Genomic DNA, 22,866 nt, shown 5'->3' with positions numbered 1-22,866 from the left:
TCCCCGGTCACGGCCCTGCACAAATATTTGAGTGGCCCCAGGTGGCGGGACAGCCCCTTGTCACCCCCTGCGCCCCCCTCCCCCCCCCCAGCTGGGGGCTGCCAGCGCCTCTGTGGGGCATCCATGGGGCACCCACGAGGTACCCGGTGCCTGGGCATCACCGCCTGCCTCCAGCTACAGCCCCCAGCAGGGTGCCCGGGGGGCAGCTGCGCTCCGCAGCTGAGTGAACTCCACACCCGGTGCCCCAGTGCCATGCCTGGCCCAGATTTGCCCCAACGCTGCTAGGGCATGGGGGGCAGGTCACCCCCTCCCTGCCTGGTGTCACCCCAGAGGATGTGTGCGAGGTGGCAGTGCCCACTTGGGATGGGCAGCAGGAGGGGTAGTGAACGGGGACCCGGTGGAGACAGAGCAAAGCCCCACTGGGGGGTTTGCGGCAGGAGAAGGGGCTGGGAGTGGTGCAGGAAGGGGCAGGGATGTGCTGGCTGGCCTGGGGGAGAGCAGGGGGCCGGTGCAGCCCCCAGAGTGGCCAGCAGCCCCGCAGGCAAGACCCCTGCCAGAGCACAGGGTGGGGGCATATCCCCAAAGCCAGGGCTCCTGGTGCTCCCGGCAGGGCTGGTGCCAATGGGGTGCCAGGCTGTGCCCGAGGGGCTCACACGGCTGTGGGACCTACCGGAAAAGCCACCCCCCGAGGTGCACCATGGCACTGGGCTGGGGGCCCTGCACCCTCCACCCAGCTCTGCCCTGGCAGCCCCAGCACTGACGCAGGCACAGTGCCAGGGTCAGCTGGGGACAGCAGCTCTTTCCCTGAACTGCTGCTCCTCCGTCCCTTTGGCAGCGCCTGCCCCGCCACCAGTGCAGAGGAGATTACACTGCTCGGGCAGCCCCTCAGTGCTTGGGGGTGCCCTGGGAAGCGGTCCAGCCCAACAGGCACAAGAGCCCACTGGCACGGTGTGTATGAGGACACAGGGCTGGGACAGACAAACCTCAGTGGCCACCTGTCTCCGGGCACCCAGCAGGTCCAAGGGGTGCCCACAGCAGGCTGGGGTGTGGGTCCCTGCCAGGTGCAGCACTGGGTGCTGGCATCCAGTGGTGCCCAGGGCTGAGTGTGCCCAGCTCCCATACCTTTCATCATCACTCGCCTGGATGAGTCAACACCGCACGCTTAATGATTGACAAGGGAAAAATCTTCCCGCGGGGTCAAGTCTGCAAGCTTCCAAAAAAGCAGAAGACATTCCCCTCCCCACAGCCTCCTGGCTGGAGATGGCCAGGATGCAGCCAACTGGGGACAAGGGGCAGGAGCGGAGCCTGGGGCTCTGCAGCTTCTCCCTCTGCCAGGATAGGGGAGAAACTTTGGGGCCGGTGGGTAGGGGAGGGATGGGGGCTGGCAACACCCTGCCCCACAGCAAACACCCACAGGACAGAAAGAATGCTGAAACATCCCCACAGAGCTCAGACCAGCAATAACAGATGCGGCTGGAGGCAAAGCAAGAGATGAGACCCTAGCAAGAGCCATGAGCTGCAGATGCAGGGGCAGTAGCCAGCTGGCAGGTGGCAGTGCCACCAAGCACTGGGGACAAGGATTACAACTGCCACCCATGCCTCGCTGCTCAAAGAAGGGGAACTTTGCCCCAGCTTTGCAAACACAGGGCATCGTGCCCAGGAACAGGCAGGTTTGCCTGCAGACACCTTCCCAAAATAACCCTGGCAGCTGAATGCTTTGGCCACGGTGACAGACAGCCCAGGGTCCCCATGGTCCCCCAGGAGCTGCCCCATATAGAGGGATGTGGCATATCTCTTGTCCCCAGCCCCACTGAGGCAGCTGCCTGCAGCCACATCTGGTCCCCCCTGCACCAGGGCAGGTCTACGCTCCAGGGGAGCCTCTTTTCCCAGCTCCTGCTTCAACCAGCTGGGATTTACGCCCTGCACACTGTAGGGAGCAGCACCCATCCCCTCCAGTGCAGGCACAAGGGTGGCTGCACAGTGACACAGTCTATGCTAGCCTGTCCCAGGGGGCACCCACTGCACCCCAGGGACAGAGCAAGAACAGGCCCAGATGGTCTTTAGCAAAATCCATCAATTTATTTATTTACACAGTCAGCAATAAATACAGGAAAGACAGGTGGCAGGGGTGCCAGGAGTGGGACCGACCCCTCCAGGAACAGGCCGAAAGCCCAGCACAGCCCAAGCCCTATGGGACAGCAAGGGTGCAAGAAGGCAGAGGGACACCGCAACAGGGGTCCAACCCCTGGGATAGGATGAGACCCAAGCCCTGCTTGAGGGCAAGCCAAGGAGGTGAAGGACAGCGGTGGCAGAGGAAGCAGCGGGCAGAGCCCAGCGCAGGCAGCTGCCTGGCCCCCACTAACTGGGACCAGAGCTGGCAGCTCAGGTCCCTCCAGTTTTCACAGCCCCCCAGAGCAGAACTGCAGGGGAGGAGAGGGGCTTTTCCCCCTGCAGCCCAATTCCCAGCCGGGTGAGATGCCACTACAGCTGGGACTAGACAGGATGGGGTGCATGTGAGCTGGGAAGGAATCCCACAGGCAGGGTTGCACCAGATACTGATGGCACCAGCTTGGTACCAAGCATGGGGACACCTGGACCGCTTGCCCTTCCTGCCCTGGCTCCATCACTAGACCCCCAGCCACCTATTAAGAGCTTCGTGCTCCAGTCCAGGGACCCAGCTCTTCTCTGGGAGCATCAGGCGAAGCCCCCCTGCCCCCCAAAAACACGCAGCGGCCGTGGGGCTGCAGGAAGGACAGATGCCACAGGGCAACTGCCCCAGCACAGGCTCCTGCCTTTAAAAACCTACAATTTACATAAAACTGCCATTGTAAAACCTTCCCACAGAGCAGCGCCATGCGAGGAGGGGGGACGAACCCACCCCAGGCAGAGCAAGACAAACCCTAAAGTCCAGATCCAGCAGGGACAGGCAGAGCCTGGGGGTGATGTGCCAGGGCAGCGGGCATTACCGGCAGGTACAGGACTCAGCGATCATGTTCTCATACTCCTTGTAGAGGATGCCGCCGTCGCGCTCGATCATGAGGACACTGATGGGGCTGTAGCGGTAGGGGACACAGGAGGGCCGGGGCACATTGGCATCCACCAGCTGATGGACGAAGCTCTGCACCACGGCATGGTTGGGCGCATGGTAGTCGTAGCGGAGCAGGCGGGGACAGGCGCCCTTGCAGTAACGCGGGTTGTAGCGGTGGGGAGCAATGATCCAGTGGTCCCAGCCCAGCTGGGCGAAGCTGACAGGGAAGGGGCGCAGGGAACAGTCACTCTTCTCCCCTCCCTGCTCCCGCAGGTAGCTGGGCAGGTCATGGGCCAGCATCCCTGTGTCACGCCGGTGCCGGTGGGGCTCTGCCGCTGGAGGTGCCAGGCCAGCCTGGGTGTCGTTGAGGTAGAGGAGGAGGAAGGGGTGGCTGGGGGCCACTGGGGCATCGCGGCCCCCTGCCCGACCGGCACGCACACAGACATGCTGCAACACCAGGCTCGCCGCACTGCCATTCCCCGGCACCAGGTAAGGGGTGACGTCCACTTCGGCCCAGCCGTGGCGGGGACGGGCAGCAGGGCTGAGCAGAGCCCCAGGTGCCTCACTGGTGGCCAGCAGCTCCAGGGCACAGAGGAGGCGACCACGGGCCAGTGGCAGGCTGGGCAGGTAGACCACGGTGGCTCGGAGGAGGTGCTCGGCATCAGGCTGGCCCTCCAGGCGGTAGGTGAGGGGCTGCACGTACCAGCGACCTGCGGGGAAGCAGCAGTCAGTGCCCCCCTAGTATGGCACAGCAGGCACCGTGCCAGCACAGCCTTCTCCCATGGTGCTGCCACAGGCCCCGCACAGCGCAGCAGAGCCTGCAGCATCACCACCCTCAGAGCCCACGACAGCCAGGTGCCCCAGCGCAAGGCAGGAGCCTCGGCAAGCAGCAGCCATGTGCTGCAGCTCACTGGTGGGGTAAAGGGCAAAGAACACTGGGACAATTCCCATCCTCTGCACCAACACCACTGGCCTGGCACAGCATCAGTCAGGATGGGAAAGGGAGAGGGGCATGGGGGGCTAGCGATGCCCTTGCCCATCTCACCCCTGCAGCAGGGAGAGCCTGAGCTGCCTGCCAAGGGGGATCCCATGGCCAAGGGCAGCCCCACAGGGCACAGGACATACCAGCCCTGGCTGTGACACTGGAAAGATGGGGAAGGAGGAAGGCAGGGCTCAAGCCCACCCCACTGGTTCTGCTAAGTCCCCGTACTGCCCTTGGTGCCCACCTGCTCCTTACCTGCCCAGGGCTGACCCCCATGGGAACTGGCCTGGACCAGGCGGACTGTGTTGGTGCCCAGGCTGCGGCCATGGCGGGGTCGCCCTTCACGGTCAGCGGCATGCCGGTACAGGTTCAGCATGTAGCGCAGGGGCTGCCCGCTTGCTGGCCCCACTCGCCAGCCCCAGCTGCCTGGTGCCTGCATTTGCAGGGCCTGCAGAAGGGGCAGGGGGGGGACGGCAGGCAGGGAGCCGGGGGGCAGCAGAGACCGGTTTGCAGCCCAGGAAAGGGGCACAGCGAGGAGGAGGAGGAGGCTGGTGAAGGGATGGAGCAAAGCCATGATAGATGGGGGGGGGGGGGGTGAGCGGGGCAAGGCAGGGCTGGCAGCAGGTTAAGGGGAGCCTGCAGTCATGCTTCTTCCCCCTAGAAAGACAGGGCTGGTCTCAGGCACCAGCAAAAGGACACCCCAGGGTGCTGCCAGCTGATATCAAGCCAGGACAACCATGCTAGCTGCTTCAGCTTAGCACAAGAACAGAGAAGTGGGGGGTGGGGGGGCTCTATGCAAAAAGAGGTGCAAATTCCAGACTACAACCCAGACCAGGGGCAAAGCCAGCCAGCCAGGAGCCTGGCTACAGGGGCAGTAAAGGTGCCAGAACAGGGGAGTGGGGAAGGGGAGTGAAGTGGGGTGGGTGGGGAGGACCAGCTCGCTCAGCCCACCTGCTCCTGGCCAGCCTCCTCCTGCGGGGTAAGAGGTCCTGGCCCCCGGGGCCCATTTTAAAGGCATGGCCCCAATCAGGGTTTAAAGGGCCAGGAACTCCCTGGGTCCCAGGGGAGGGGGGCTAGAGCCTGGCGGCATGCTCCGCTGCCGTGAGAGCCCCTCCAGCTTACCCCCACCCCATGCCAACTCTCCGGCAGTGGGCTCGGCATCTTCGTGCCCATTGCTGCAAGCTGGTATGCGCTGCCCAGAGCAGGCACAGAGTCTGGGGGTCTGCCCCCAGACTGGCCCCATGGCACAGCCAGGCTGCCCAGTGCCTCACTTTCCCTGGCTGAGAGATGGGCATCAAGCCCAGGGACCGCGGCACACAGCTGGGCAGAGCAACCTGCAACCCAGCGGCATTGAGTGTGGCCGGGTCAGCCGGTGGTACCCACACTGCAGGCATCACCATGTCCGCAGCTTCGCTGGGCTTGGCAGTCCCAGCTCAGAGGTCTTTCTGCCAGCACCTGCCCAAGGCTGAGGAGTTGCAACGGTGATGCCCACCCTCTTGCTGGCATGGGTCATTTGAGACATTGGCCTCCCAGGGGACATTGCCCCCCAGCTCCAGTGCTGCTCAGTGGCTCCGTGGTGCTTGCCTGAGGCAGACTCAAGGGGTGCACCACAGAGCAGGGTGCAGGCAGCCGCAGCCCATGCCCCCGGCAGAGCAACTGGCACAGTGCCCAGCCTGATAGGACGCTGCTGCTCTACTGCTGGGCTGGAGGGGGCTGGAGGGGGTGGACACTGGTTGGGAACCACTGGTGCAGGCACAGGGACATGGGGGGAGCTGGGGGGGGTGGTGTTGGTGCCTGCCTTGCCCTGGGTGCTGCCCACCCTTCCCAGTGCCAGCCGGGCACAGCAGTAAGGGCTGGGAGGGCCATATGGGGGGGTGCCAGGGTGGCGGGGGGGGGGGGAATGCGGTGCTTAATGGGGTGTGGGGCCACGTGACGAGCCAGGGTGCAGAGCCCTCACGCCTGGCCAGGCAGCCCTGGTTACTCATTTGGGAAAGGGCATGGGGGCAGCTGAGCCTGGTGGAAGCCGGGAAAAGTCCAGGCATGGCAGGAGCCAGCCATGAGTGGGGGGCACGGTGAGGGGGGTGGCAAGGCCACGGGGGAGAGCAGGAGAGTCAGGCCAGGGGTGGACATGTCGAGGCTGTGCGAAGGAGGCTGTGCATTGCTGCTGGGTAGGCTCCAGCTCCACAAACAGCCCAGGGACTGCCCCATCCCCATGCCCTGGGACCCCCGGTGCAGGGACAGGGCACATGTACTGGGCTTCCCGCAGCTGGGCTGGGGCAGGGCGCAGGCAGGGTTCAAGGCAGGCACCGGTGGACTGGGGGCTGCCAAGAAAAACTCACAGGACCCTTCCTGTGCAGGGGCTGAGCAACCCCCGGTGTAGCTCGCCAGCCTGGTACAGCAAGCCCACCCTCCCGGGCCGCGGCGCTGCACCGCCCAGCCTGCAGGCAGCCGGGGGGGCCGCAGGCGTTGCTGGCAGGGCAGAGCTTTCCGGGCCGGCAGTGCTGTCTGGGAAGGAGATGAGTAAGAGCCGGGGCCCCGGGCGGGAAGGGGAGGAGCGGGACTCCCGGGCTCCCCGGGGAACCAGTGCCGATCCATTCCCACCGCCCCCAGCTGCCGCCTGCTGCCTCCTTCCCCCTTCCCCTGCCTCAGTTTCCCCAAAGGGGCACAGCAGCCCCTCCTGGATCCGGTGGGGGAAAGGTGGAGGTGAAGCACAGCCATACTGCCATGTGCGCCCCATGGTGCCCAGCAGGACAGGGTGGGGGCTAGAACGGGCAGGCCAGACAGGAGCCGGCAGCGTGTGCTTGCCCGCAGGCAGCGGGGCTCACGGCGCCAGCGTGATTGCTGGGGTGGGGTGCTGCAAGGAGCCTCCTGCCCTGGGGAGCTGTGGCAGGTGCTGCATCACCCCACTGCCACCCGAGCAGGCACCCCCTCGCACTCACGTGAGCACTGGCAAGCTACCGGCCACACCGCACTGCCATGCTGGGCTGAGCTGTCCTAAGGTGAGCTGTACCAGGCTGAGCTGTGCTGAGCTGGCCGTAATGGTGCTGGTCCCTGGCAGCACCATATTGTTCTGGGCCAAACTGGGTTGTACAGTGGTGAACAGTGCCAGGCCAAGCTAAGCCAGGCCAGGCCATGCTGTCCCGAGCTGAACTATGCCAGCCCTGCTTGTCCATGTCAACCCGAGCTGAACTGCACTGAGTGAAACTGGGCCAGGCCAAGTGGAGCCAAACCAGGTCAGGCCCCTCGCCGCGGCATGGTGTACCAAACTGAACCGTGCCAGCCCCGTGTTGTGCCATGCTGAGTTGGGCCAAGCCAGAATGTGCCAACCCAGCTATGCTGCACTGAACCATGCTGTGCCAAGCCATGCTGGGCCAGCCAACCGATGCTGGCCCCATTGCCATCCTATGCTGAGCTGAGCCAAATTGTGCTGGGCTGAGCTGTGCTGTGCCGTGCTGAACTGAACTGTGCCAGGCCTCCATGTCATGCCATGCTGGGCTGAGCTGCACTGAGCCGAACCACGCTAGCTGGGCTGTGCCAAGCTGAGCCAAGCAGCGCAGTGTACGTCCCTGGGCCGAGCCGTGCCGTGCCAAGCCAAGCTGAGCTGAGTAGCATGGTGCTGTGCTGTGCCATTGTGTGCCGAGCCATGCCATGAGCTGAGCCATGCCAAGCTGTGCCATGAGCTGTGCTGAGCCGTGTCCTGCCCTGCCGAGCCGGGCCGGGCCGGGCCGTGCCGAGCCGATCGCCGCCGTCCCCCCGCGCCTCATTGGCGGCGGTGGGGCAGCCCCGGTGCCGGGCCGGCCCCGCCCCGCCCCGCCGCTCGGCTCCGCGCCGCTCAGCCCGGGCGGGCGGGGGTGTCATTTCCTCCGCCGTGCGGGGCCGGGCCGGGCCGGGCCGGGATGGGGGGGGTAGCAGCAGCGGTAGTGGCCATGGAGCGGGCTGAGGGCCGGCCCGCCGCCCCCCAGTATGTGCATGTGCAGCTGCAGGGGGGCGCGCCCTGGGGCTTCACGCTGCGCGGCGGGCTGGAGCACGGCGAGCCCCTCATCGTCTCCAAGGTAGGCGCCGCCGGGCGCAGTCCCGCGTGGGGTCCGCGGCGTCCCCCCGCGAGGGGCCTCCGACCCGTGGCGTGGCGCGGGCCGGGGGGGGACACCCGGTGCGCGGCGGCGCTGGGAGCCCCGGCCGTGGGGTCGCGTGTCCCGGCGGGGCGGGGTCGGGACCGTCAGCCGCATCCACGTCCCCCCGCGACCCGCCACCCCGAGCCGCGGGGGAGAGTGGGAGCGGGGGCCGTGGCGGCCGAGGGGGCGGAGGGACAGCCCAGGCCCGGCGGCAGGAAGAAATTCCTCCGGCACATCCGTTGGGCTGGCGGCGGGGGCGGCCCCCACGTCCCCCCCGGTCCCGTCCCCCGTGTCGCAGCCGGGGGGCGGGCAGCCCCCCTTTGTGTGCCCACCCGCGGGTGCCGCGCCCACGGGCACCCCCGCGACCGGGCTCTGCGGGGACGTTGGGGGCCACGGCGGGTGGGACCGGAGTCCGCCCCGTCCCGTCCCGGCGTCCCCGAAACACTTGGGCAGGGCCGTGCCCGGGACGGGGGGGCTGGTGTCGGGGTGCGGTGCCGAGCGGGACAGGCGCAGGGCCCGGCCGCCCGCGTCCCTTCCGCAGCCGGGAGCGGGGAGCGCGCGGGTGGGGCCCCACGGCCGCGACGTCCCGCCGCGCAGGGGGTCGCCGGTTCCCGTGGCCCCGCCGGGGCATCGCCCTCCCGGGAAGTGCGCTGGAAGCCGGGCAGCAGCCGGGGGTGCCCCAGCGCCCCGTTCCCCCGCGGAGCCCGGCCCAGCCCCTGTCACCGGGCGGTTTGGCCGCCTGCCCGCCCGGTGCCACCGTCCTGCCGGGGCCACAGTGCTGGCGGGCCGGGCTGCGCCGCGGCCCCAGGACTGCCTCCCTGCCCCGAGCCGGGCTGCCTGCCCCCCCGGGGCCCTCCACGCCCCGCGCCGGGACGCGGGCAGCGAGGTCTGGCTGGGGGAGCTGGAAGAGTGGCTCCGGTCCCTGCCCTGCGCCCTGGGGTGGGACTGCCGGCGGGCGGGAGCCGGGGCCCTGCCGGGGGCGGGGGGGCCGCCGCCCGCCCCCCGACTCGCTGCAGGGCCTCGGGGCGGTGGGTCCCGGTGGGTCCGCCGGCTGCTGGAGGAGGGGATGGGGGGGGGGGGCAGCAGGGGATAGTCCCCACCGCTGCTGAGAATGGGGGGGGGGGGGGTGTCCTTGCGGGCCGGGGGGTGCCGGCACCCGCGCCCCCCCGGCCGTGCCGCTGCCGCCGCGTGTGCTCTGCAGACAAAGGGGGCTTGTTCCAGCGCTCTGTGCATTCAGGGGAGGGTCCCCCCGGGCGTCCGCTCCGCCGCCGCTGCGGCCGGGCCGAGGTGTGTGCGTCCCGGCCCGTGCAGGGAGGGGGCAGCCCCCGCCTGCAGCGCGGGGGGCCCCGGGCCCCGCGCTGGAAAGGGGAAGGGGGTCTCGGCGCTCGGTGACACAGTTTGGCCTCTGAGCCCACTCCAGGCGGGATCCCTTCCTGTGGCAGAGTCCCACGGTGGGGCTGGTGTGGGCTCCGGGCCCTCCATGGGGCTGCTGAGCGCCCCCAGCACAGGGCCCCCTGGGTACATCAGGGGCAAGGAGGGAGGTCTGCGTGGGGCGGGGTGGGCACAGCTCAGGCACTGCTGTGGCTGTGACTGCTTCTAAGACAAGTCTTTCCTGGGGCAGGCAGATGTTCCCGTGAGCCAGCTGGTGCCCACCATTAGGGCCCAGAGTGAACACCAGGGGTGGTGTTGGGGAAGTGCCTGGGGCTGGCCTGGCCAGGCAGGGCAGCAGGCGGCGAGGTTTGGCTGCCAGCGCTGACTTCAATGGTGGCGAAGGCAGAACAAGGGGCTGTTTGTGCCAAATTTAGCTCCTGGTGAGCGATGCCAGGGCTCAGCTGTGTCCATCCCGGCGCGTGTGGTGGCCCAGACGTGGGTGCAGCCCTGGTGGTGTCCTGCACTGGGGGAGGACGCGTCACCACTGACTCGGCCCCATGGCTGTGGCAGGCAGGACAGGGTGGGCACGTGGCTGGGCAGAAGACTGGGGTGAAGGTGCAGCCTGCCCTGCCTGCCTGCTCTGCCAGAGCTGCCCGTCGGTGGGCAGCAGTGTGGCAGTGGTTAAACCTGGGTGCTCCAGCAAGTGCATGGTGGGACTGGGAGCCCTTGCAGGCAGCTGGGGGCCAGTGCCAGGAAGGCAGCCCCACAGCCAACTCCTGGGTGGAAGGGCAGCCTGCCCGCACAGGCAGGCGCATTGGGCTGTGCCCAGCCTGGGCATGGCATTGCAATCCCCAGGTCCCCCAAAAAATGGGAGAGCTGTGGGGTGCTGGGCACAACCAAACCATGGGGCAGTGCCGGGTTGGGCAGGAGGCCTGGCTGTCCCTGCCTGGCTCCTCCAGGTGCTGTGTCACCCATGGGCAGCGGGATGCCCCCTGAGCCCTGCCTGGCACGTGTGTGGTGGCCAGCCTGCTGGGGAGCTGTGGCACTGGGGCCTGGCTGCCACCCAGGCTGTGCTGCGGAGGTCGCGCTGTGGGCACTGTGGGCAGAGCTCATTTTTCCGTCAGGCCAGGAATGGCAGGGCAGGGTGAGGAGCCCATGGGCAGGGTGGGCGCAGGAGCCCCGGCACGGGGCCAGGCCAGTTTGGCCCGTCACTCTGTGGTTGGCTGTAGGGTCTGGCCAGGTCTGGCTCCACATCCACGCTGGGCATGGGGGCATGGGGCACCCCAGGTCCTGCCCCACACACCTGCATGCCCTGTGCCACTGCCACCACGCAGCCCAGCAGCTGGGCTCACTTGCCAGCCCTGCGGTGTGAGGTGCAGGGCATAGCAATCCCCGGCCATCAGGAGCGGCAGGATGGGCAGAAATCAGTGCCAGCACCAGGCGCTTTGCCTGCCCTGGCTGGGCACTGTTCATCCCAGGGCTGCCCGTGCTGCACCTACCTGCTGAAGCAGAGGGGACAGGCTGGGGCCCCTCCGTGCTGGCAGCACCGTGGCCCTGTGTCCTCCAAGCTGTGGTGGTATGGGGTACTAGGCTCATTTCGACCATGGGTGCCAGGATGGGGTAGGCATGTGGCAGGGCCAGGCACACCTCAGCTGTTCCCTTGCTGTTGGCTCCCCTGGGCGCACATGGCATGATGGCATCCTTCAGGCATCGAAATAACTGCGGATGCCCGGGCAGGGCCAATGTGGGGCTGGGAGCAGTGGCGGGGGGCTGGCATCCGCGCTGGACAAAGGGCCCTTGTGCTGCCCGCGCCTGCGGGGGAATCTGCTGGGACGGGACATTTTTCTTCTCCCCCCCTCCCCGATGCCCTTTCCTTGCTCAGAAATTCATGTGACCAGGACAGGGGGGGAGCCCAGCGCCGCAGATTCCTCTGTGGTGCCCGGGGCGCAGGCAGCCCCTTTCCGAAGCCTCTTTCTCCCCTGGCACCTGGCGGCAGCGGCACACCCCCCGGGGTGTTCTGGGGGGCTGTGCCCCCCCTGACGCCCCTCTTTGTTGCCCAGGTGGAGGACGGGGGCAAGGCCGCGCTGTCCCGCCGGCTGCAGCCGGGCGACGAGCTGGTGAACATCAGCGGGACGCCGCTGTATGGGTCCCGCCAGGAGGCCCTGATCCTCATCAAGGGCTCCTACCGTACCCTGAAGATGATCGTCCGCAGGTTGGCAGCACTGCGGGTGGGGGGTGCAGAGGGGGTGGTGGTGCCAAGGGCGGGGGGGCTTCACCTGCTCGGGGGACTGGCTGGAGCCTGGTGGTGTCCCTGTCTCCAGCCCAGCCTGGAGGTGCCCTGTGCTGGGATGGGTTGGGGGCAGTCCCACCATGGCTGCCAGCACCCCATGGTGAGTGGGGGTTCCCCAACCCGGTGTGCCACCAGCAGAGCTGGGGCAGTGTGGTGGGCTCGCCACCCCCTTGCTGGGCGGTATCCTCGAGCGTGGCCGCTCCTCTCCCTTCCTGCCTGCCTGCCTGTGTGCTGTGGGCCTGGGAAAGGAAGGAGAGGCAGGGCTGGGCCCTGCAGTCGTGTCCGCCCCCCCCCCCCCCCCCCCCCCGACCTGCATCCACTCCGCGGCTGCATCCCGACCGGGCTCCAGCTCCAGCAGCACCCAGGGGCTGGAGCAGCGCAGGGCACGGGGTGCCACGGGGCTGTGCTGGGGCTCAGCATCATCCATGGTGAGTTTGAGGGCTCTGGGGGGGAGGGACCCCTGTGCTGACCCCACAGCTCATCCCTGCCACCCGCCCTGCCCACCCGGTGGATGCTGGGGCAGCACCGGATGCTTGGGGGTTACAGGAGGTGGCATCTGCCCGTATGTCTGTGCGGTGGCACTGGACATCGCTGCCTGCGTGTGCGATGGCATGGGGACTGGCTGCCTGGCATGGGCAGTGGGACAGGGCTTGGCACAGGACCGCTCCCTGGGGACGCGATGTGGCCGGCGCTTGCTGCAGATGCTGAGGGACCAAGGAACAAGGGGGGAAGGTCAGGCTTGCAGTGGGGACACGGATGTGGCCCCAGGGTCCCTTGGTGTGCCCACGGAGCTGGTCCAGTCCCAGCAGAGACCCTTGCCTTGCCGGGGCATTGCCCGCGGGGCTGCGCTGGGGCCACGTCCTTGGTCCCCTGTTGATGCTGGCAGCAGGGATGCCGCAGAAGGGGGAGCCCTGGCAGTGGGGGGGAACTGTGGGATCCCCCTGCCCGGCGCCGGGTGCTGGCAGGGCTGGACCCTCCTCGCCGCCGTCCCCCTCGGGCGGGCGCTGGCCTGGGGGGGACAGGAAGCCCCGTAGGAAGTGACTTCAGCCCCGGTTCCTCAGCCCGGCTTCCTCCCCATTCTTGTCCTCTCCCGCTGTTGCTCTTGGCAGGAGGAGCGTGCCCGTCCTCCGGCCCCATTCCTGGCACGTGGCCAAGCTCGCCGAAAGCCGCTCTGACGCCCCTGCCATGCACTGCCCCGCTGATGCCTTCAGCCTCTCCTGGCCCTCAGGGTGTGATGTCAGGTGAGACCCCCGACCCACCCGCGGGGGCACCCATGGGACCGAGCAAGGGGAGCGGGTGGATGGGGCACCCGCTTGGGTCAGGGAGGGGAGCGTGCAAGCTCGCTCGCTTGCCCCATGCCGCTGTCGGGCATCCCCCCGCGTCCTGCTGCCGTGCTGCCCTTTCCCCTGCCTGTTTACTCCCCGGTTCCCGGCAGGAAGGGGCGGTGGCTCTGCCGGAGCCGGCCAGGAGCTGCCGAGTCCCAGTGCCCCCCCCCACCGCCGGAGCGGGCAGGTCCCGAGGGGCCGGAGCCACGCATGCCCTGTGTCCCTGTGCCCGCTCCTGCTGCCAGTGCCGGGGCAGCCTTCGTGCTGCCCCCAGGCTCAGGGCTGAAGGGCAGGTTGGGCCTGTGCCGGCCTGTGCCCCCCTGTCCCGGGGGGGGGGGTGTGTGTGTGGTGGTGGGGTGTTGGCTCCCCAGGATCTCACGCCCATCGGAGGGGCTGGCAGGGAGCTGGGCAGGGGGCAGCAGGCGCCCCTAATGCCGGCGTGGGGCCGGGCGGCAGCGAGCTGTCCCTGCAGTGGAACCCGCTGTCCCGGCACTGCAGCACCGACCGGAGCAGCTCCATCGGGAGCATGGAGAGCCTGGACCAGCCCGGCCAGGCCTACTATGAAGGGGACCCCTCACCCGTTGACCAGGGCATGTACCACAGCAAGCGGGACTCAGCGTACAGCTCCTTCTCTGCCAGCTCCATCGCCTCTGACTGTGCCCTCTCCCTCCGCCCCGAGGAGGCCGCCTCTGTCGATTCTGCCCTCCCAGGCCCCTGCAAGCCCCCTGACGGGCGCTACCTGACCACAGGTGCTGAGCCACCCGCCAGCCGGCATCCCGAGGCCTGGCGAGCGCCTGTGCCCCCCCAGCCCCCTGTCAGGAGGGACAGCCTGCGGGCAGCCCCGGCTGGCGGAGGGGATAGGCGCCGGGCGTCAATGTCGGCGGACATGCTGCATGCCAAGGGCCGGTGGATCTCCGACACCTTCCTCTGCCAGAGGGATGGGGAGATGGAGGCGGCGGGCAGGAGGATGCCGGCACCGCACCCCATGAAGGACCGTCTCTCTGCCGACCAGTATTACATGCTGAGCTCCCACCCGGACCAGTGCCCGGCCGAGCCACTCCTGGGGGAAAGCACAGAGCCTGGCAATCGGCTGTACCCTGATGGTGGTGTGCACAGAGTGCTGGATGCCGTGGCAGCAGGTGACGACCCGTTGCCGTCCCCTCTCAAGGGCCACGCACCGCACCGGCACAGTGCTCCCGAGCAGCTGCTGGCCTCCCAGCTCCGCTCCCTCCAGGTGGGCACCGGTAGTGGGCGAGCCTCGCCGGCCCCCGATGGGCACCGCTGGACCCTCTCCCCGCTGCACCCCGAGGACAGCCGGCCGGGGGCTGCAGGGGCCGCCCAGGACCCCCCCCTCTGCCCAGAGCCATGCTGCCGCCTGCCGCCTTGCCGCTGCTGCCCCGACCTGCAGCGAACCTGTGGGCCGGATGGGCAGGGGGCCAGCTCGGCGCGCAGCACCGAGGGGCCAGCACAGGAGGAGAGCCGGGCGGGGGGTCGGCGAGCTGGGGGTCCTCCCCACCGCTCCGCTCAGATGCGCCGCCGCAGCGACCGCTTCGCCACCAGCCTGCGCAATGAGATCCAGCGACGCAAGGCCCAGCTGCAGAAGAGCCGGGGTCCCGGCGCCCCGACGCCTGGTGAGGAGCCGGTGGAGGAGGCGGAGGAGCCCCCCGAGGGCAGCGTGCCGGCGGAGGGACCCCATGCCCCCGCTGAGCGTCTCAGCCCCACGCCAAGCGAGGATGGCAGGAACCCCGGCCGCTCAGGGGACCGGGGCATCCCCACCCCTGACCCGCTGCCAGTCCCCAAAGGGGCCCCGTCCCCCGAGCAGGTGATGCCAACAGGCCGGGGCCACTGGCGCTGGTCCCCGGAGCGCAAGCTGCAGCCGCAGCGTTCGCCCAGCCCCCGTGAGCTGGAGGGCTATGGCCAGGGGCCGGTGGACCCCAGCTCTCCGCCACAGGGCAGCGATGAGGCTGTCCTCCTGCCCTTTGCCGACCGCCGCCGGTTCTTCGAGGAGAGCAGCCGGCCAGCGCCGCCCCGGCATGGCAAGCCCCCGGTGGGTGATCCTGGTGCTTTGCAGCCCCCCGGCCCTGAGCGCCGGGACGCTCGCCGCCTCTCCGTGGACCAGCCGTATGCCCCCCCCCTCGCCTGGCCGCCCTGGTTCTGCTGGCCCCTACGCCGAGTGCTGCCGGGAGCAGCCCCCCTGCTACAAGCCGCTGGGGAGGCCGGGGGAGCTGGAGTACCTGCGGGGCTTCTCCTACCCCTACGGGGTTCCCCTGCGCCCCGAGCCCTGCCGCTACTGTGGGGGGGACCTGTGCCCCCCCCCGCTGCCCCGTGGCCACGCCTGCCGCTGCCACCCCCAGCCCTGGGCGCGCTGCCCTGACTGCTGCTGCCCAGCCCCCCGCCCCGGGCGGGAGGAGAGCGACGCCTGGCCCCCCCGGAGAGCTTTTGCCCCGGTGAGTGACCCCCTGGGACTGTGCTGGTGAGCAGCACAGGCACCACCCCGCACCCCTGGAGCATGACCCTGGGTTGGGGTGGGGGGTACTGTGCCCACCAGGGGCCCTGCCAACCCCCTGCATGCCTGCTGCACCTGGATGGGGATGGGTCAGGTGGTGCTGGGGAGGGGGACGCTGACCCTGCTTTCACACTCCTTCCCCCACGCAGGAATTTCCTCTGGATGAGTGGGAACCACCTGCGATAACGAGGAAAGCCAGCCAGTCCATCAGGTGAGCCCACGCCAGGTGCTGGGATGTGCATGCCCCTCGGTGGGGATCTCTGCCAGTGAGGTGTGGGGACTGCTGTGGTTTTGGTTGGTGATGTACAACGTGCCTCCCTTAACACCCCGGCCACAGCTGCGCTGTGCCCTGCCACTGCCACCTTGGGCAAGTGGGGCCTGGGGGTGTGAGGAGGTGCCCATGGCAGGGTGGGGTCCCTCCTTACCCATCCCTGGGGGGCTGGGGGCATCTGCAGGGGGCTGTGCCCAGTGCGGAGGCACCAGGAGAGCCTGGGCTTTCCCCACCAGTGGGAGTGGGTGAGTCCAGCTGGGGAAACTGAGGCAGGGGTGGACGTGAGCTGCTGGGGGGGTGACTGGGGGGGACGGGTGCCCCCTTCTCTCCCCAGCGAGCTCTCCCGCTATCAACCGGGCTTCCCAAGGCTCGGCCCCTTCCACCCCTGCTTTGAGAGTGCCGAGCCGGAGTGGCCGTCCTGCTACCGGGCCACATCCACGCACGATCTCTCGTGGGATGGCGACCGCCTGGCCCGCTCCCCCGAGAGCCCCCCGGACCCCCTGCACCGCCCGCTGCGGGGCAGGGCCTTCTCCGAGAGCCACCTCAACCTGGAGCCCGTCAGCCCCCGGGGCCACGACCGGAGGGACCTTCTCCGTGCCAAGCTGGACCCCCCTGGCGTCCCCAAAAAGAAGGGCCCTCCACCTCCCCGCCCACCTCCCCCCAACTGGGAGAAGTACAGGCAGCGCCGGACATCCCAGCACCTACGGAATGGTCCCGGGCACGGCTCTGCCTTCACGACCGCCCCCGTGCCGACCCGCAGCATTGCTGAGGCTGTGCGCGAGCGGTCACAGAGCCTCACCGGCGAGCAGGGGGGCCGGTCCCGGGGGCATGCTGCTCGCCCCCCTGCCCCACTGGGTGCCTGGCCCCGACCCGACTCCTCCGGATCACTCCGCAGGACATCCGAGCCCGATCCTGGCAGCGCTGAGATTTGCAGGCAAGTGCTGCTGTGGCATGGGGGTGGGTGGGAGCAGGGCTGTGGGCACAGCCTGGGCACGGGGTGGCTTTTGGGGCCATGTGGCCCTTTGAACCCTGCGTCGGAGCATCCTAATCCACCACTTGGGACAGGCTGTGGGGTTTTTTCGGGGTGGGGGATGTCCCTGACCTCTTTCCCTGGAGCGGGCATGGCCCTGCGTGTCCCCATCCCCCACGGGCGGGCAAGGGAGCTGACCTGGGTGCCCCTGGCTGGGTGTCAGCAGGGCAGTGGGGGCCGGGGAGGAGCGGCCGAAGGTGAAGCACCCCTGGGAGATGGAGGAGCACCCCCAAAGGCTCGGTCGGAACCAGGAGAAGGGCTGGGCCGGCCCTCGCGGGGTGGGGGAGTGCTACCTGCCCCTGCATGGTGGCCCTGGCCCTGCCACCCTGGAGGCACCCAAGCCCAGCCCCGGAGCAGCGGAGGGGGCAAGCTGCCAGGGGGGCCAGCCCCAGCCCTGCCGCGTGGACTCGGAGGAGCTGCTGTGGGACGTGGCGGGCAGGGACCGCTCCCTGGCCAGCATCCTGGCCCCCTCGGCCCCCCTCGGCACCACCACCGAGCTGATGGGTGAGCTGCTGGTGGTGGGGGAGCGGCAGGCCTGGCGGGAGCGTTTCCAGCAGGACTGGCGCCTGGAGGCCCTGGCGCAGGACAGGTAGGGCTGGTGCGGCACCGGGCACTGTGCCGAGGTCAGGCTGCAGCCCGCCACCCCTGGCACTGAGCCCCTGTCCCCACAGGCAGGGCTTCGAGCCCATCTCGCCGCCCCCCGGGAGCACTGCCAGCTCCACCTCCTACCTGGCATATTATGGCGCAGCAGCGGGCAAAGCTGAGCCACTCAGCAAGGTGAAGGAGCTGCCAGAAGTGGTGGAGGGGAGCTCGGAGGATGAGGAGGAGGAGGTGGACCACGAGCTGGTGGAAAAGAAGGTAAAGTGGGCACTGCTGGGGACGATGCCCTTGGGGTTCCCCACTGCCATCACCAGGTGCTCACGGGGACCGGGGGCTTTGCCAGATGCCCACGGGGACTGGGGCATCATTGGTTGCTTATGGGCACCAGGGACATCGCCGGGTGCTTGCAGGGACCAGGGGCATTGCTGGATGCTCACAGGGGCTGGGATGCTGCCAGATGCCTGCAAGGAGCAGGGGCATTGTTGGGTGCTTGAGGGGCCTGGGAGTGTCACCGGATGCTCGTGGGAACCAGAAGCGTTGCCAGATGCTCGCAGGGACCAGGGGCATCACTGGGTGTCACGGGAACTGGGGGCATTGCCGTATGCTCACAGTGTCTGAGACATTGCTAGATGCTTGCCCGGAGCGGGGGCGTTGCCGGTAGCTCATGGGAACCAGGGGCTTTGCCAGATGGTCACAGTCTGTGGGGCCCAGTGCAGCGTGGCACCCCTGCACCCATGTGCCAGTCCCCCAGTCCCAACAGGGGGTGGCCCCAGTTGCCCCTGACCCTTCTCTCCGGCAGCTGCAGTTGATCGAGAGCCTGAGCCGCAAGCTGGCGGTGCTGCGGGAGGCACAGCGGGGGCTGCAGGAGGACATCAGTGCCAACGGGGCGCTGGGTGAGGACGTGGCTGCCCGTCTGCAAGCCCTCTGCACCCCGGGGGAGTTTGACAAGTACCGCCTCTTCGTGGGTGACCTGGACAAGGTGGTCAACCTCCTGCTCTCCCTCTCGGGGCGCCTGGCCAGGGTGGAGACCGCCCTGGGCAGCCTGGGGCCGCACGCCCCCACCGAGGACAAGGTGGGCCCAGGTCAGGGGAGCACCTGCGGGCTGTCGGGGCACGGGACTCCCCACCAACACTGCCAGTCTCGCCCACAGGTGGCCCTGCGGGAGAAGCAGCGGCTGCTGGTGGCACAGCTGGAGGACGCCAAGGAGCTGAAGGAGCATGTGGGGCGGCGGGAGGAGGCGGTGGGCGCCATGGTGGCGCGGTACCTGCCTGCCGAGCACCTCCAGGACTACCAGCACTTCGTCAAGATGAAGTCGGCCCTCATCGCTGAGCAGCGGGAGCTGGAGGAGAAGATCAAGCTGGGCCAGGAGCAGCTCCGGTGCCTGCGTGAGAGCCTTGGCCAGGTCCCCAAGGGCTGCTAGCCCCCTGCCTGGCCTCCCCTCTGGAGCCTGGCTGTGGCCCAGCTTGCTGCCAAAGCAGATCCAGCCCCTTGGGGGCTCTCCCTGCGTCTGTCTGTCTGTCCAGCCCCTGCCTTTTATTTATTTTTCTGGTTTACCGAGTGGGGGAGGGGGTGCCAGTCCAGGCGCTGGCAGCGGGGGTCATGCCACAGAGCTGTGCTGGGCTCTACAGCCACCCACCACCCAGTGGCCCAGCAGGACCAGATGGACAGATCCTGCCCCCCCCCCCCCCCCCCCGGGTCTTTCTGTGCCTGTGGGAGTCCTTCTACCTTGTCCTGCATACCAGTGCCTGTCCTGCAGCTGGTGCTGCGCTGCACGCCTTAAACACCCCTCAGGGTGCCCTGAGGCATCCCTATGCAGTGCCTGTAAGGGTTAAACCATCATTGTCCTCCATCATGTCTATTTGTCCAGCTCTGTCCATCTGTCCAGTGGGAGCTGGAGGAATTTTGGCCTCGGCATCCTCTTCCTCTGTATTGTGTCCAAAACAATGGCCCTGGCCAGCAGGTCCTTAACCCCCTCCCTGCCGGCCCAAGGCACTGACCGGGGCTAAGGCAGGTGCTGTGGATCCCTCTCCCAGGGGACACTGCGGTGGGTGCCCCGGTATAGTGCCCTGCCAGGGGATGGGGTGCTGGGAGCAGTAGACCAGGGTCTGTGGCTACCCCTTGCCACAAGCGCTGTGGGCATGGGGACCATCCAGCCCTCACCTCCAGCCTCTGCATCGGCACCAGGCGGGATTAATAGACGAAAAACCACACTAAGGACAAAATGGAGTACCTGTTCCCCTCCTCTGTGCTGCAGCAGCCCTAGCTAGCACTTCAGCCTCACACTGGGTCACCCCCCGCACCCCACCGCTGTCTGTCTGTCCCCACGGGGTGGGCAGGTGCCTTGATGCTGATTTTGCACAGGGGTTTCATGCAACCAGCAGCAGCTTGGGGCGGGGCAGAGGGGAAGTGTTTTGGGGAAGCAGGATGGTCCCCAGCACCTTTGGGGGTGGCCACAGCCAGGCAGCCCAGCCCCACAGTGCTGGCAGTGCCCACACCTGCCCGCTTGTCACTGCAGCATCCTCCCTGTGTGGCTGCTCCTGACGTGGACCCTCCCAGCCTCTTGAACACTACACTCCACACATACCTGGCCCTACCCTGGGGTGGCCTGCGTGCCCCCCCATCTCAGCCACCCCCCCGTGCCTGCCCAGGGACACTGCTAGGACCAAAGACTGCACCCTTTGGGAGCTGGGGGACATGCTGCTCTCGGGGGGGGGCCGGCAGCCTGCAGCAGGTCACCGTGCCAGGGGAGTGTGCCGGTGCCAGTGCCTGTGCCTTGTTGCATGCCATTGTGCCTCTCTCACAGTAAAGGAGCAGCGGCAGCTGCAGAACTGTCTGAGTTGTGTCTCATGTGGTTTGTCCCTGCATCTCCAGCCAGTGGCATCGGAGCTGGTGGGTACCTGCTGGGGGGGGGGGGATGCTCCAGCTGAGGTGAGCGAAGCCCTGGCAAGCTCTTGGGACCCAAATGCCCCTGTGGCACTGCAGGCACCTGGAATGCAGCTGTGGGTGGGGGGGGGTGTCTTCTGCACCCACTGCTACGAGGCTGGGTTAGGGCAGAGGGCAGTGCCTGCACCCCTCCCCAGGGGCACACGGAGGGGGCACAATGCCTGGGTGACAGTTGTAGTGTTGTCCCTAGCACTCACAGCCATGACGTTGCTGCTGGAACTTTCTGGGTGGCACCGGGGAGGGGGCGGCCCAGTTGGGGTGGCAGTGCCCAGGGGGTTAGTGCAGTGCTGCTGCTGCTGAGCTGGCTCTGGGGTGCCCTGGTTCACCCCAGCACGGCAGGGTGGTGTGGGTGGGCATGGCCACCGTCCCCTTGCTGGCCAAATGCCTGCCCCAGGGCCTCCGCGTGCCAGCCGGGCACCACGAAGCGGGCCCTGGCACCCTCTCCCCGTGCCAGGGCAGTGCAGGCCCCCTGTGCACCTCTGGCAGCCCCACGACCCGGGGCAGGGCTGGGAGAGCCGCGGTGCAAGGGCAGCGCCGGCCGCTGGGTGGCACAAGCACACGCGTGTGAGCACACGCAGACGGGAGTGGACGCGTGCGCACGCCCGCCCGTGGGTGCATGAGTGCAGGTATGTGTGAGCACACGCACGTGTGGGTGGGCATGGGCGCGCATCGGCGGGTGCATGCACATGTGTGGGAGAGTATGCACACGCACGTTGGCGCGGAAACACGGGAGGATGCTTGCAGGTGAGCCCATGCGCGTGCAGGTGAGCACATGTGCACGGGGTGGTGTGTGTGAATGTATGCGAGCACACACCGGAGTAAACACATGCGCATACATGGGAGCATGTAGGTGCATGGCTGAAAGCATGCTGAGTGCAAGCACACAGCTGCGTGGGGGAATACAGGCACACGCACGTCAGTGCACACAGGTGAATACATGCACGCACATGGGTGAATGCATCCACATGCATGTGAGTGCACATGCACAGGGAGGAGCACAGCCCCATGCCGGAGAGCACAAACACCAGTGTGAGTGACCGCACATGCAAGTGAACACACACGTGGGTGAATGTGTCCATGTATGTGATATGCACATGTGAATGTATGCACACATGTGTGTGCACACACAGGTGAGCAAATGCACAGGCAGGTAAGCACACATGGGTGAATGAGTGCACATGTGGGTGAGTGTGTGTACGTGTGCGTGGGCAGGGCCACTTGTGCAAGCCCATGTGTACAGATAACAACAGGTGCACTGGGGAGGGGGACACATGCATGCAGGTGGCTGTGCCCCATGGCCCCTTTGAGACCCGCTTGTCTCTCCATGCAGCTCCCACTGCTGCCAGGCAGGACCGTGGACCCAGGGCATGGGGGCACGCCCAGGCTGCTGGGTACCGGGGCCCTCAGTGCCTGTGCTGGATGTGGCCGTGGGGTGGGGGATCCTGGGGATCCCTGCATGGGACCCCAGGGGAGCTGCAGGCCATCAGGCTCGTTGTAGCGTGCAGGGCTCCTTGGTCTCCCGGAGGTGCAGACAGGACCCAGACACACTGGGGTAGCCTCTGGCCCTGCTGTCTGTCTCCCCATCACTATAATCTCACCATTTTACAGATCCCAGTCCGTCCCCCCGTATCCCACACCCCTGGTCCTGAGGGACCAGGAGCTGGGAGAGGATGAGGACGCGAGGGGTAGTGATGGTTCACTGAGAGCCAAGCCCGCCACCCTGGCCCCCTGCCCCACGTGGGAAGGAGAGTCCCAAAATGTGGAGGTCCAAATCCCACAGCAGGTCCCCCTGCCCCCCTACTTACTACAGCCCAAAGGGCAAAGCCATGCACAAGGCGGGGGACAAGGGAGCCCCAGGCCCCCTGCCCCTGGGCATGGCCCATCGGTGACAGGGTGAACTGCGGTCTGGGGGGATGTGGGACTCTTGTCTGGGCCTGGCTGGCTGCCAGCATGGGGGTCCCAGAGCAGCAGTGGGTGAGGGCTGGGCACTGGGGGCCATGGCACCCCACACTGCAGGGCTGGGGCCACGTGCACACTGCGGGGTGCAAAGTGGGACCAGACCCTCTCTCCCGCCCAGGGAGGTGTGTTTGGGGGCACACCCCCATGTGTGCACACATGCATGTGAGTGCCATATGCACACCCCAGAGCATACAAATAGACCTTTGTGGGGGTGTGTGCACCACAGAATCACAGAAGGGTTTGGGTGGGGAGGGACCTTCAAAGACCACCTAGTCCACCCCCCCGCTGTGGGCAGGGACATCTTTCACTAGATGAGATTGCTCAACCTCAACCTGGTCTTGAACACTTCCAGGGATGGGGCATCCACAGCTTCTCTGGGAAACCTGATCCAGTAGTAAAAACTCTCTCTCCATCTTTCTCAGAAGCCCCCTTTACCTATTGAAATGCCA

General features: G+C 67.7%; 2 protein-coding genes across 2 annotated transcripts; one reads left to right on the top strand and one right to left on the bottom strand.

The window, feature by feature from the left end:
• Window positions 1-2,457: 2,457 nt before the first annotated feature.
• On the bottom strand, window positions 2,458-4,797 carry BMP15 (bone morphogenetic protein 15). Its single transcript, XM_029997025.2, has 2 exons — window positions 4,266-4,797; window positions 2,458-3,738 (listed from the first exon to the last, which is right to left on the bottom strand). Exons 1-2 carry the CDS (start codon window positions 4,582-4,584, stop codon window positions 2,963-2,965), a joined length of 1,095 nt encoding a protein of 364 aa, XP_029852885.1. The 5' UTR covers window positions 4,585-4,797; the 3' UTR covers window positions 2,458-2,962.
• Window positions 4,798-7,894: 3,097 nt separating this feature from the next.
• LOC115333587 (protein Shroom4-like) lies at window positions 7,895-20,348 on the top strand. Its single transcript, XM_029996712.1, is given in 11 exon segments — window positions 7,895-8,062; window positions 11,554-11,705; window positions 12,893-13,024; window positions 13,607-15,236; window positions 15,238-15,555; window positions 15,764-15,825; window positions 16,220-16,819; window positions 17,082-17,504; window positions 17,587-17,773; window positions 18,315-18,587; window positions 18,666-20,348. Coding segments are annotated over 11 exon segments (4,203 nt in total). The 5' UTR covers window positions 7,895-7,906; the 3' UTR covers window positions 18,936-20,348.
• The last annotated feature ends 2,518 nt before the right edge of the window (window positions 20,349-22,866 follow it).

This window comes from Aquila chrysaetos, chromosome 21 (genome assembly GCF_900496995.4).
Source record: "Aquila chrysaetos chrysaetos chromosome 21, bAquChr1.4, whole genome shotgun sequence".
NCBI lineage: Eukaryota > Metazoa > Chordata > Aves > Accipitriformes > Accipitridae > Aquila > Aquila chrysaetos.
Note: the sequence above shows the minus strand (reverse complement) of the source record. Positions and strands in the feature narration are given on the sequence as shown.